The 12,304-nt window shown below is 46.7% G+C and overlaps 2 protein-coding genes across 6 annotated transcripts in view; one reads left to right on the top strand and one right to left on the bottom strand.

The window, feature by feature from the left end:
* The window catches only part of LOC117224510 (uncharacterized), a 41,322-nt gene that overhangs the window by 14,174 nt on the left and 14,844 nt on the right, over nucleotides 1–12,304 (bottom strand). The window lies entirely within an intron of this gene.
* Nucleotides 1–12,304, top strand: part of NLG-5 (neuroligin 5) — a 219,125-nt gene that overhangs the window by 198,245 nt on the left and 8,576 nt on the right. For all 5 annotated transcript variants that reach the window (XM_076526903.1, XM_076526900.1, XM_033477480.2 and 2 more), the window contains 3 exons: nucleotides 450–747; nucleotides 4,304–4,456; nucleotides 5,170–5,370. In XM_076526903.1, the coding sequence (XP_076383018.1) occupies nucleotides 450–747; nucleotides 4,304–4,456; nucleotides 5,170–5,370 (652 nt within the window). The remainder of the gene's footprint in view (nucleotides 1–449; nucleotides 748–4,303; nucleotides 4,457–5,169; nucleotides 5,371–12,304) is intronic.

Raw genomic sequence — 12,304 nt, 5'->3', positions numbered from 1 at the left:
CCAATTTCACATGCGTGCAACCATCGACGGTGATTCACGATTTAAAGTTGTAGAAAATATTTGCGAAACGCGCAACTTTTGAAGAAAGAGAGAGAGAGAGAGATAGTGGGCTACAAAAACATTGGGTACATTGTTATTGCAAAAACTTTGCGATAATTGCAGTTGTTTAAAACGATAACAAAATTAAGAAATCACAAGACTTGTAATATTAATAAAAAGTTATTCGATAGCATTGAAAATACTGGAGATTTTAATTGAGCTCTTTCAGCTGACAATGAGACACCCTCTATGAACGAATTATCATTTTCTACGGAAATCATTGGACACAGTTTTACACCTTATCGTAATTCGTAGCAGTTTCTGTTGCAGACCAACGAATAAGACAAAGTTTTTCGTTGTTCCCGAAGCGAGAGTTCCACTAACGGAAGCGCTGAACTTTCTTGCCGCAGGAGTTAAACAGCAGACACTTGGACCCGGTGGAAGTGTTCCGGGGTATTCCGTACGCGGCCTCGCCCATAGGAGATCTACGATTTCGACCGCCAATCTCTCCGATTCCTTGGGACGGTATCAAACTGGCGGACACGTTCGGCGCGGTCTGCCCGCAGCACTTACCGGACATCGGCAATGACACGGTCGCCCTTTCGCAAATGCCTCTGGGCAGGTATCAGCAGCTGAAACATTTGCACATGTTCCTGACCAATGAGAGCGAAGACTGCCTCTTCCTGAACCTGTACATACCCGGAAGCGGTGAGGATAACGATCTTTGACCATACTTGAAATCACGAACTATTTTGTTGGCCGAAACTTCCGCCGGACCAAGTAACATTGTCAGGGATTAATGGATCGGGCCATTAGACGATCCGTTGAACGGACAGAAACGAGAGATCTCCGAAAATTTGTAGACGCGCGCACAGGGTGTCCCATAATTATGTTAACGCTCGCAAAAAGGGCCGATTCCTCGGGTCGTTCGACGTAACTTTTTCGTTCGCGAGTTGTTAACGAAAAACGTGGAACGCGTTTAATGGAAATGGATAGTGATTTAATAAATGTACGAGTCCCAGGAACTTACTTTCAAGTTAATCGTAACACGCGAGAGCGCTTCTCGTTCGTAGCAAAATATTTTCCATCGAATATTTATCGTTCGCCCATATTCTATGCCGTAGAAGGCGTGTATTGCATGTGTGCAATATTCTATGCCATTTATGTACTTGGAAGTTGCATAGAAACGGAGTGAAAACCGAGTTTCATAGAATGTCTGTCCAAATTCTACGTCGACACAAAATACACGCAAATGTATTCTATTTAACGAAGGAAACGTTTAACGATCTGTCGACCGAATTACATTTACGATCAAATTTCCGTGGAATTATTTTTAATTAAAAAATGCACGTATCGATGTATTTCGGACGTTATTTAATTCCGAAATCGATCGCACAAAATCGTTCGATTTCCCTCGTCGCTCCGATAAACGCGCACTCGACGGATCTCCTTTTATGCCCGTGGATGTTGGTTTTGCAATTATCCGCTAAGGTTAAATTAGTTCAGAGCTTTTTAATGACAATTCGACGGAGCCTGTGACACGGTCGCGACTTTAACGGTCGCCGGATGATGTACGAGCGCTCGCGCTCTTACTTTGGTGATAATATACCGGGTATAAAGGTACTAATTACTCCGGAACTAATTACTTCGGGAAGTAAGTTGCTTCGTAACAGTGCGCTCCCTCCATAAACAGGTGATAGATATCGGTACAAAATTTCCAGGCGGTATGTTATTAACGCGAGTTAATTAATTACGAGTGTTGCACGCGTCGCAGATCAAGAAGATTTTCTTTGAAACGGGATACCAAAGCGCGACAACGTAGTTAATGATACTCGCGCGCTTGGCACACATACTTTAACAATCAATATTCGAGCGTCGGAACTTTAATTCATAATATGTTACATCCAGCGCATCGATCGCGCGCGCTTCCAGCATACCGGGTGCTCGTTTTCACGTTCTTACAAGTGACGTTAATATTCGGGCACCATCAGCGTGTACAGTAATGTCTCCCTTACCGACGCTAAGTTTGTTCACTACAATGGACAATTTGGGAAGAGGAGATACGATTATTCGAGCCTCGTTTTTATAATTGTGGACAATTTAGAACTATAACAATAAACCGCAAGGCTCGAATAATCGTATCTCCTCTTCCGAAATTGTCCATTTCTGTGCGCAATCTGGGCGTCATTGACACATGCAATGTAATATTGTAATGCACGCTGACAAGTCAAGTCTGATTTTTCTATTTCTTTGTTGTCATTTCGAGTAATAGTAACGTCTAGCTAACTAATAAATCTAGTAAACTAGCCTAGTCGATTCGAGAACTGTTATTTTTCAAAGGTATTCGAAAACCTGCCACTGTGCGCTGCAAAGGTGGCAACGTTTCAGGTGTCAAAGCGAATCCGGGCCTTGTGACAATTGTCTGCCAACTTTCAGCAACCGTACCCTCCTTTCCCGTAGAAAAAATAATTTTCGTTTGACTCGGAGTCGAACAGCGACGTGTCGGCGCTGTTTTTCATTCGGGTCTCGCACGTCCACGAAATCCCCGAAATCGACGAAATCGACGAAATCGACGAAATCGGGAGCGTGTCTCGCGTTGTTATTTGCTGGTGCCGACGCCACGGGCGACAAACGTGGTCCGCTACCAATTAAATCGGCCGACCGGATTGTAACGCGATAGAGAAATTCAATTTTCGACGAAACCAATAAAAGCGACGTCGCGTGCTAATCGTACGGCCCCTCGTTTCCGCTTTGCCGCCGATTAAAGAGCGATATTTAGCCGCGATAGCGGCGCGATTAACGACACTTCAGAGAGATATTACGGCGACGATTCGACTGCAGGACGCCGCGGGCTAATTGGCCGAAAAATCGCTCTCGATAATTGCGTGCCTCGACTGTTCTCGGCCGAGGTTACAAAGTACGGCAATGTCTCCCGAACTGACGCTCGGATTGCGCAGAAAAATGGACAATTTGGGAAGAGGAGATGCGATTTCGTAGCTACGAAAACGAACTCCAAGACTCGAATAATCGCGTCTCCTCTTCCCAAATTGTCCACTTTTCTGGACAATCCGAGCGTCGATTAGAGAGACATTACTGTATTTTCGCGAGCAAAATCGAGAGATAAAATTTTGAGGAAGGGTTGAGGAAAGGGAGGAAAGGGGACAGTGCCCCGAATATCGAATTTCAACGGCGGACCTTCATAATTTTTCGAGATAACAGTAAATTCTCCCTAATTCGCGCTCTCGAGCAACCTTTCCGGTTTGGAGCAACTTCCGGGACACCCTGTACATCGAACCTACTTCCATCCCTAACTGCAGCCCTGTTTTTACAGTCCTCGGCGTTTTTCGTTCGCGCGGATGAAACTTGTGCGCGGCTCGCGGTGATCTCGATCTCGCGTAATTAAATTTCCGGCCCGAAAACGGCGTGCCCTTTTTCGAAATCGTTCTTCGTCCCGAGTTACGCTGCTCGTAATAATATTTTCGAGTTATTGTTACACGGGAGGAGAGAGAGAGAGAGAGAGAGAGAGGAGAGAGAACGAAGTTACCGCGACGTTCTACGAGAATATATAATACAATTCGCGACCTTGCCCGCCGGACGAAATTATATCCGCGGTGCCCTGCGCCGAATAACGAAGCGTTTTAATCAGGCCAATTGGACGGCTCCGCAGTTTTGTAGCCCTCGTCTTGTTCAACCGGAACAGCTAATTAAATCGCGGTGCGACGTCGTGTCTGCCTAAGCAGCGACCGCTTCTACTGAAGCGCGCGCGAAGTGTCTCTACAATTAAACAGACCGCGAATGTCTGCCAACTAAATTGCTAATGCTAATGCCGGGGAACCGTTCCGCCGCCAGTTTCGAGGACACACTCTTCAAACTAGGATATCCACTCGTATTGTTACCATTAGCGATATTAGATTCGACGTTGCTGGCAAAATTAATTTCCACGGCCGCGCGGTACAGCGGAGAGTGCACGGTAAATCGGGACGAGTGGACGAAACGAAACGCCAATGGCTTGTTTAGATAAGAGCCGCGAACGAATTGGTATCGTAATCGATCGCAACGTTTCGTCCCAGCGACGATAGATCCGCGCGCGAATCATTTTTCGAGTCGCCGCGTTCGAAGAATTTGTGGCCATCGATGTTTCGACGATGCTCGATCGTTTCTTGAATCTTTTACACCGACGATTGACGGCGATTTATGGTCGCATAAAAATTCCACACGCTGTAAAAGGCGTTGATCTATTAACATGCACTGTCGATTGTTGCAGGCTCGCGAGGATTAGAAGCACCGTATGCAGTTATGGTTTACGTTCACGGCGAAAGCTACGAATGGGGAACCGGGAACGTCTACGATGGATCTGTGTTAGCCAGTGCTGGCCACGTTATAGTGATGACGCTTAATTACCGTCTAGGAATCTTAGGTGTGTGCTCTATGAAGCAAGGAAAAAGCGTGGCGAAGGAACAGCGGAATTCTTTAACGATAGATCCACCAAATCGGTCAAAATGATTAATTAAAATGGCTTCAAAGACAAAACGGGGCTTAAAAAGGCTTAAAATATCGTGGAACGTGTCCCCTTAAAAGTTTCCATTACCCCGAAGAAGGTTATCCGTTCGCTGACGCGCAGATGGCAGGCGGTTCGATCGCGAACAAAATGGCGCAAAAAGAAGATGTACATTTCGTATACGGCAACCTAATAATTACACACTCCCCGGCCGAGTCATAAATCCGCGGGGAGAATTAATATTTCATGGTTCCGTAACCGTATTCAATTACAATATCCGGAATAACCGATACCACGACCCCGTTTCCTGTAATCGAGCTATAGCCATCCGATACGTAAACAATTTTATTGCGGCGCTGGCTCCGATAAAAAAGAAACAAAATAACGCGAAAAAAAAACTGGATTCCATTTGCGATATAAATTCTAGCCGGCCGTGTCTCCTTGCTCGGGCACAGAGGACTTCCGCATCGATTCTTTAAACTGGAAATGGAAAACAAGGCCGCGCGACAAGGGAGGCCGGCGGACGAAATCGAGAAAGAATCGCGATAGGATAATAACGACGTCCGAAATATTTGCCGTATCCGATTCCGCCGGCGGAATCGCCGACTCGCTAACTCTTGGCGGTGTTCCAGGCTTCCTAAGGACTCGACCGTATCCAGACAGGATCCCGGGATCCGGCGGGAATCTGGCCTTGAAGGATATTGCCATGGGGCTGCGGTGGGTGCGAGAGAACATCGCAGCTTTCGGCGGCGATCCGACCAAAATCACGCTTATTGGCCACGACACCGGCGCCGCGCTGGTGAATTTCCTGTTGCTCGCTCCCTACGGCAAGGGTAAGTCACCCCCTTGGCCCCCCTCCCCCAATTTTACTTGCCTACGCATGTTCTATGTTCTATGGGAAATGTCGGGGGCACTCGACGGCAAATTATTTATCACCGGACTGCGGATATCAGCGATTACAGTCGTTTCTCCCGGAAATGTTCGGAGGTCGGAATTGAAAGCGGCAGATCCGAGAATACTAAGACGCGATTCTTCGAGCCTCGCGACTCGTTTTTATAGAAACCCGGAACAGTCGGCAAAAAATACATAGCAATGCTGGAATAAAAATGATGACTTAACTTTTTAGTTTGTAATTTTTTGCCACGATTCGAGGGCAATTTGGAGGCCACGTGCCACGATTCGAAGGCAATTCCTTGTAATGTCAAGGAATTGTAGCTCCGCGGTTCTTCTTGCTTGACTCACGCCCAACAGATGTAACAATAAATTACATAGGCGTAGAACTAGCACAGACAAATTCACAGCAACCCGAAATATGGCATTTCCGGGAGAAATTACTGTATCCACGTGTTTCTCCACTCTGATCCTGATGAAACTCGAATATGCGACAGAGCTTGACATTTTCAATAACTTTTTCTTTAAAATACTTCAAGAGAAGCGTCCAGGATCGATCGATCGTAAAGGAGTCGTCCTCCATCGCTGGGATATCCTGTCCCATCCCCCACACTCAACCGGACCTCGTCCCTACGGACTTCTATCTCCCTTAAAGGACAGAATTTTGAATCCGAAGCAGCGGTTGGAGCAGTTTTCTTTACGAGAAAACAAGGAATCGTGGAGTTACGCGGAAGATGGAAAAACAGTCGATGCACGATCGAACGAGGAATAATAAAAAGATCGCATAAAAAGATCGCTTCGTATTTACTCGTTAATCGCGCACGGACCTTCCGACCGATCGAAATGGAGCAGCGACAAAGTTCTGAAACCGACGCCGAAAATAGATCCGCGAAATTAGATAACCGTGACGAATCGCGGGCGCCTAAGAGGAACGATCGTAGTCGGCCCCGATTCAACCGATGACGAAGGACCGTACAATAACGAGCGGCATCGAATGAAAATCGATTCGGAATAGAGCAGAAATATCGCTGTCGGGCACGATTAGAGGGATTCAGCGCGGCCGACACTCGATAGATTAATCGGCGAGAGATTAGTCCGGCGAAACCAGCGAGCCGACAATCGAGATAGCGGGAGATCTCATGCAAAAAAAAACACACACCTGCGCGCGCGCGCGCACTCACGCTCGCGTACGTATACGCGCACGCACAGAGAGCAAAAAGAGGAATCGGGAAGAGGAGGAGGAGGAGGAGGAGGAGGAGGAGGAAAAATTGCGCGTATCGATCTCGCGTGGATGCGGATGGTGACAAATTGCGTAGGTTCGTTTTATACCTCGAGAACCGAGAATGTATTTTTTATTGGCATCGTACGTGTCCGAGCAGATTGGAGTTTCCGGATCGTTTCGAGTCGGGATGCCCGTCGACGGAAACGGAACCGCGCGCGACAACGCCGACGCGAAAATTCGTCGAGGAAAATATGCGGACGCGTCGCGGCCCGTCGCGACGAGAGCAGCGTAAATAGACCATCTCTCGGCCTAATATTGTCGTCGGACTTCCTGCTTGTCGCGCGTCACACGCCGCCCGGAAGTACGAACCTGAATTCGACGGGAAGTCGGCGAATAATTAGGGCTAATTTGATGGCCCGATGACTTGTTTGCCGATGTTCGACGTCTCTTTGTTGATATTCCCCTATTACCGGATGAGCTCCCCCTATTATCGGACCGCGCCTGATATCGGACAGTAGCTACATTCGCGAAATTGAAAACCGTTACCGAATAGCAACCTTCCGAAAAATTGATCGAACAAACGATACGCGCCACAGGCCGGAAAACCATCGATGGTTCTCGATAATTTGCAAAAAATATCGACGATCATCGAATTTCCTTCGAATCGTGTCATGTGGCCTCCGAATTGCCTTCGAATCGTGTCAAGTTGCCTCTGAATTGCCTTCGAATCGTGTCAAGTTGCCTCTGAATTGCCTTTGAATCGTATCAAGTGGCCTCCGAATTGCCTTCGAATCGTGGCAAAAAATTAGAAATAAAAAAGTTGAGTCATCGTTTTTTATTCCAGCATTGCTATGTATTTTTTACCGACTGCCCCGAGTTTCTACAAAAACGAGCCGCGAGGCTCGAAGAATCGTGTCCGAGCGTCCGGCGCGATTACCCTTTTCAATCTCAAGCTCCGAGACTTCTAGGGAGAATTCTTCGGCCACCTTTCTTTATATAAAATATCTCTACCGATTCAAAGGCGTAGGATCGCACTGTAACAATCGCGACATATAATTTCCTAACACTCTGTATGTACAATCTCTTACATCTCCTAAGAAAAATGTCTAAAAAAAGAAAAACAACGCACACCGTCGCTTTCATCGAGAATACGAATAATTGAATCGACGATCGATCGTCGGAACTCCGGAGACAACTTGGACATTAGAATTTCGAAAGTCTCAGAGAATTCCCGCTGCTATCATTATTTTTAATGCGCCATCAAAACATCGCGCCAGTTTCTTCGACTCCGAAAGTTCGGCCGAGAAGCAGCAGAGTGAATTCCCGAAAGTTTCAACGAATTCAACGGCTCGGCCGGTGATTCGCGGCCAGCCGGACGTACCCTACATATGCCCGGGGCGTAGAAAAGAGAGCGACGATAAGAGAAAAAGGGAGGCAGGAAGGGGCGGGTAAAAAGAGGAAACCCGGGTAAAAGTTGTCCGGTCGAAGCATCAACTTCCTCCCGGCGCTCTTCGGTAGCACTCAAGTGCATTCTGACGGCGCTTGGCCGCGCGGATGGATCGGAAAGCTCTCGTGGCCCCTTATTCACCGGAAGTTAGTCGTCCGCTGGCGTACCACGGTATCGGGATCAAAAAGAAGCGAAGAGCGAAACGGAAAAAGCCGCAGCCCCTGACCGAGACTGGAAGCTGTTCCGCCGACGCTTCCTGCGGCTGCTCTCGAAGACGGAGACAGCGTGTGCCAGCCGAGACGGACCCTATCCATCAAGATGTAAACTGTTTGCCGCGTTTCCGTTGCAACCGGAAGCGACGGGAAATGGCTAGGCGGAGGGACAGATTCGGACGGCCGCGGATTCCCTGGAACCTCGCTCCGCTTTATTCCTCGCGTTCTCTTTGGGAAATACATGGCGCACGTGGCACCTGTTATCTTGCCGACCATTGTCTCATCGTTATAACAAGAATCGTCGACAATGAAAATATCGTACAGCGTGTCCCACAATTTGGTGATTCAGGCTGATTCCTGAGATCATTCGAAGTAACTTTTTCCTTAGCGAAAATGCGATCCGCGGCTTCGTTTACGAGTTATCGACGAAAAACACCGACCAATGCGAGACGAGCTCGGCTGGCGCGAGGCGGTCGAGACAACGAGCGGTCGACGCCCAGTTTCGCTGATTGGCTCGGCCGTTTTTCGTTAATAACTCGTAAACGAAGCCATGGATCGCATTTGCGCAAAGGAAAAAGTTACTTCGAATGATCCGAGGAATCTCTCGCTTGCCGGAAGTAACATAATTTCGGGGCACCCTGTATTACGTGGAAAGGAATGGGACCCAGAAGCTACCGCAGTGGAAATCCTTAAGATTGGTTAAACGAGCTGTACGCATCGCTCTGAAAACAGCTTCCGGAAGAAGAAGAAGAAGAAGAAGAAGAAGAAGAATCGAGTCGGCGGTAATTGGGGAAAATGAAATTAGTCACGCAAGATGGTTTTAATTAGAGATCTGTGCGCTTGGATGCGAAGAACTCGGGGCTGACAATAAGTTTAATAACTTTACCAAGAAATGCTATAAATGAAAGTTGCGTGCCTGATAACGCAACCTGCTCGCAAAAAGTTGCATAATTTATATAATGAAAAATATATTATCGCCGCTTAAAGCAGCGATGCCACGTATCCCCTCGATGCTCCAGCTTCCCAGTTTGTCGACGATTTCGCGGCGCGGGGCAAGGGGCGGGCAAAAGAGATTCCCCTCGCTCCGTCAATTTCCTGGCAACAGTGGTCGCGAAATCTCGGGAATCATAATGGCACCGGAGGAGCAGATCGTACGAGTTCATGATTTGTATTTCAGGCGCGCGTTCTCGCGGCCGAAACTTTCCGAATCCACATTTCCAAGGTGTAACGACGATTCAGCGTTCAGGATGGAACGCTTCCGATGGCCGCGTTGTAAAATTTCCACGAAACGAATGAAGCGATTTGCATGCAGGATGCGACGTTTAATCGCGTCGACGAAACGATAAGAAGCTGCGAGACCCTTGAAACCGCGAAGCCGCGCGACGCTGTTCCGGACAGCGCTGGAATATCTGGAATACCCCGACGAATGCGATTATATTGCCCAACAAATTTCATTTTGCGTTCCAAAAGTATTTCTCCAATTTCGATGACATTTAAATATATCGTAGATCTCGACAAAGTTGTTCAAAATATCCAGAGAAATAGATTATCTTTTTCAAGCCTTGCAAACTGATTTAAAATTCTGAGAAAAATATCCCAAGGGAAGCTAATTTGCAGCTTCATTATCGCTTTTGTTCCGTCTGTACACCTTAAGTAATAACTCGGTAAATAGAGGGTGAAGTTTAGGCTCTTCAACCCTATATTACCCTTAAACGAAGCGAAGGGATCCGAACTTTTTTTAACTCTTTTAACTTTAGCTATTATTTATAAATGAAATCGTTCGAGTCAAATTAGCATGCAACGGCCTTATTCGTATCGATTGCAACGGTTACGGTGGCCCCGTAAAACCGTATCGTGCTTAATAATCCGACACTGAAATATTCGTCAAAAGTCAGTTCAGAGCAGCGCGGAGATATCGTTGCCGAAGGATTAAACGTGGATGATTTCGCGTAGAAACGTTGCAACGTATTCAGATTAATCCGACAGGATGGCGAAGGAAAATACGGTACAATCCGTGTCCAATGTAAATGTCCTCCGATCCGTGGGGGACAAATATTTGCCTTTTACAGTCTCGTGCGAGCCGGTGTAATTTTCGGAAAGCGATATTTGCCCATCAGACGACCGTGGATCCACGTTTGATCGTATTTCGAGATCGATGGCCGTTTGTCTCGCGCGAGGAGCGTGTTCTCCTTTTTCCAGTCGAGCCGACGCGACGCGCCGGACGGAAAATTCGCGAGCCCGGCACGCGCGTATCGATTACAAACCGGTATCCGAGTCGATTACGAGGGTAGATCGCTTCGTGCTTAATATTTTATTATCAATTACAAGTACGAAAACTTCGCTGTGTAAATATTAGGTAGCCTGCGGTGGGTTCGTGGGTTAACATTCGTCCGAAAGTCGACGAACTTCTCCGATCGGTCGGCCTTAATTAAATCCCCGCCCGTAATACAGTAATGTCTCCCTAACTGACGCCCAGTTGCGCACAAAAATGGACAATTTGGGAAGAGCAGATACGATTATTCGAGCTTTTTATAATTGTTGACAATTCGTAACTATAAAAACGAATCGCAAGGCTCGAATAATCGTATCTCCTTCTCCCCAAATTGTCTAGTTTCGTGGGTAATCCGAGCATCAGTTAGGAAGACGTTACTGTATCTCGGAATCCTGAACAAAATTGGCTGATCTCTCCCTTAGGGATTTCTATCTTTTTGACTGGAAGAAGATTCGGTATCAAGGAGGGAAAAGCTTGGATATCGTATACTTTTCGTTAGCGAAACTGGAGAAGATTAGAGGGCAAACAGGGAATCGCCGCGGTAATAAGGAGCGCTTCCGTCGATGTGCCGCCGGATTTTGTTGGATCGGCATCGACCATGTCTTGCAGAAAGAATCGAGAAATACGACGGGACACGACGGATCGGTAAAACTTCTTCGCGTGGAAAATTGTTGGAAACTCGGATAAATATAATCGCTAGACTCGTGTCATCTAATTTTGTTACAATATCATTCGTTAAATAATATTCATAATACTTGAGAACTTCTTTTATATTCATCTGTTCCTGTCGCAGACAAAAATTTATATTTTTCAATTTCATTAATCCTAAAGTTCCAGTCTCGGGAATTTTTTTATAGCTATTCTCATTGGAACCGGTAACGCGAAAACTTTTCGCGCAGGTAATAAATTCCAATATAGCTCGTGAAACAGTTCCGAAACTTTCTCGGATACTGGTTAAAATCGAACCTTTATGTTTTCTCTATGCGTCCACCTACGCGGATAACCATTAAACGTCGGATCACGCGACTCTCGACGTAAAGCGAATTCCTGTCGACGATAAGAACCGAGTAATTCGGATGACCTGTCTCGGGTGAATTTAAGTGGGCGGTTAAAATTAGCATTGTAAATTTAAGGGTTCACATTTTGAGGAATTGTAAAGCAAGTTTTTATCCGCAGAAAATTGAATCGGAGCTTGCGTTTTCTAGGCATTTTCTGTAGTGTTTGGTCTTGTTCCAATAAGTTCAACGATTTGCTCATTGGATATAAAATTCGATCGAATTTGCACGACGGAAGCATCGCCCATCAAACATTATTCGCAGCATACGACAAGTGGCGTGAAATATCTGGTTTAACCGTGCAGACTAACGGGCAGTCGCAGTGCCATTTTTCACGGGGAATTCACGCGATAAGTCGGCATTCTATTCACTGTACCTAAATGGCGGCGTTACCTGTGCGTCGCGCTATGCCATAATTCGTCGCCGGTGCCGTTTCAGTCTCCTTGAATATTTTTTATTATCGCGTAAATCTCGTTGAGCTATCGCGGATAACGACCCCGTGTTGATGCCGTAATAACTTCGACGCGTCCCGCGTTCGCAGGAGTTTAACGGGTTCTTCCTTCTTCGACGCGACTCGAGACGGCCGTGAAAAAATGCAATTCGTTGTTATCGTCTCGCGAGTCGCCGTGAAAAGTACTTAAACAGCGAGCGTAATATGCGAGCAAGAA

This window comes from Megalopta genalis, chromosome 16 (genome assembly GCF_051020955.1).
Source record: "Megalopta genalis isolate 19385.01 chromosome 16, iyMegGena1_principal, whole genome shotgun sequence".
Taxonomy (NCBI): domain Eukaryota; kingdom Metazoa; phylum Arthropoda; class Insecta; order Hymenoptera; family Halictidae; genus Megalopta; species Megalopta genalis.
Note: the sequence above shows the minus strand (reverse complement) of the source record. Positions and strands in the feature narration are given on the sequence as shown.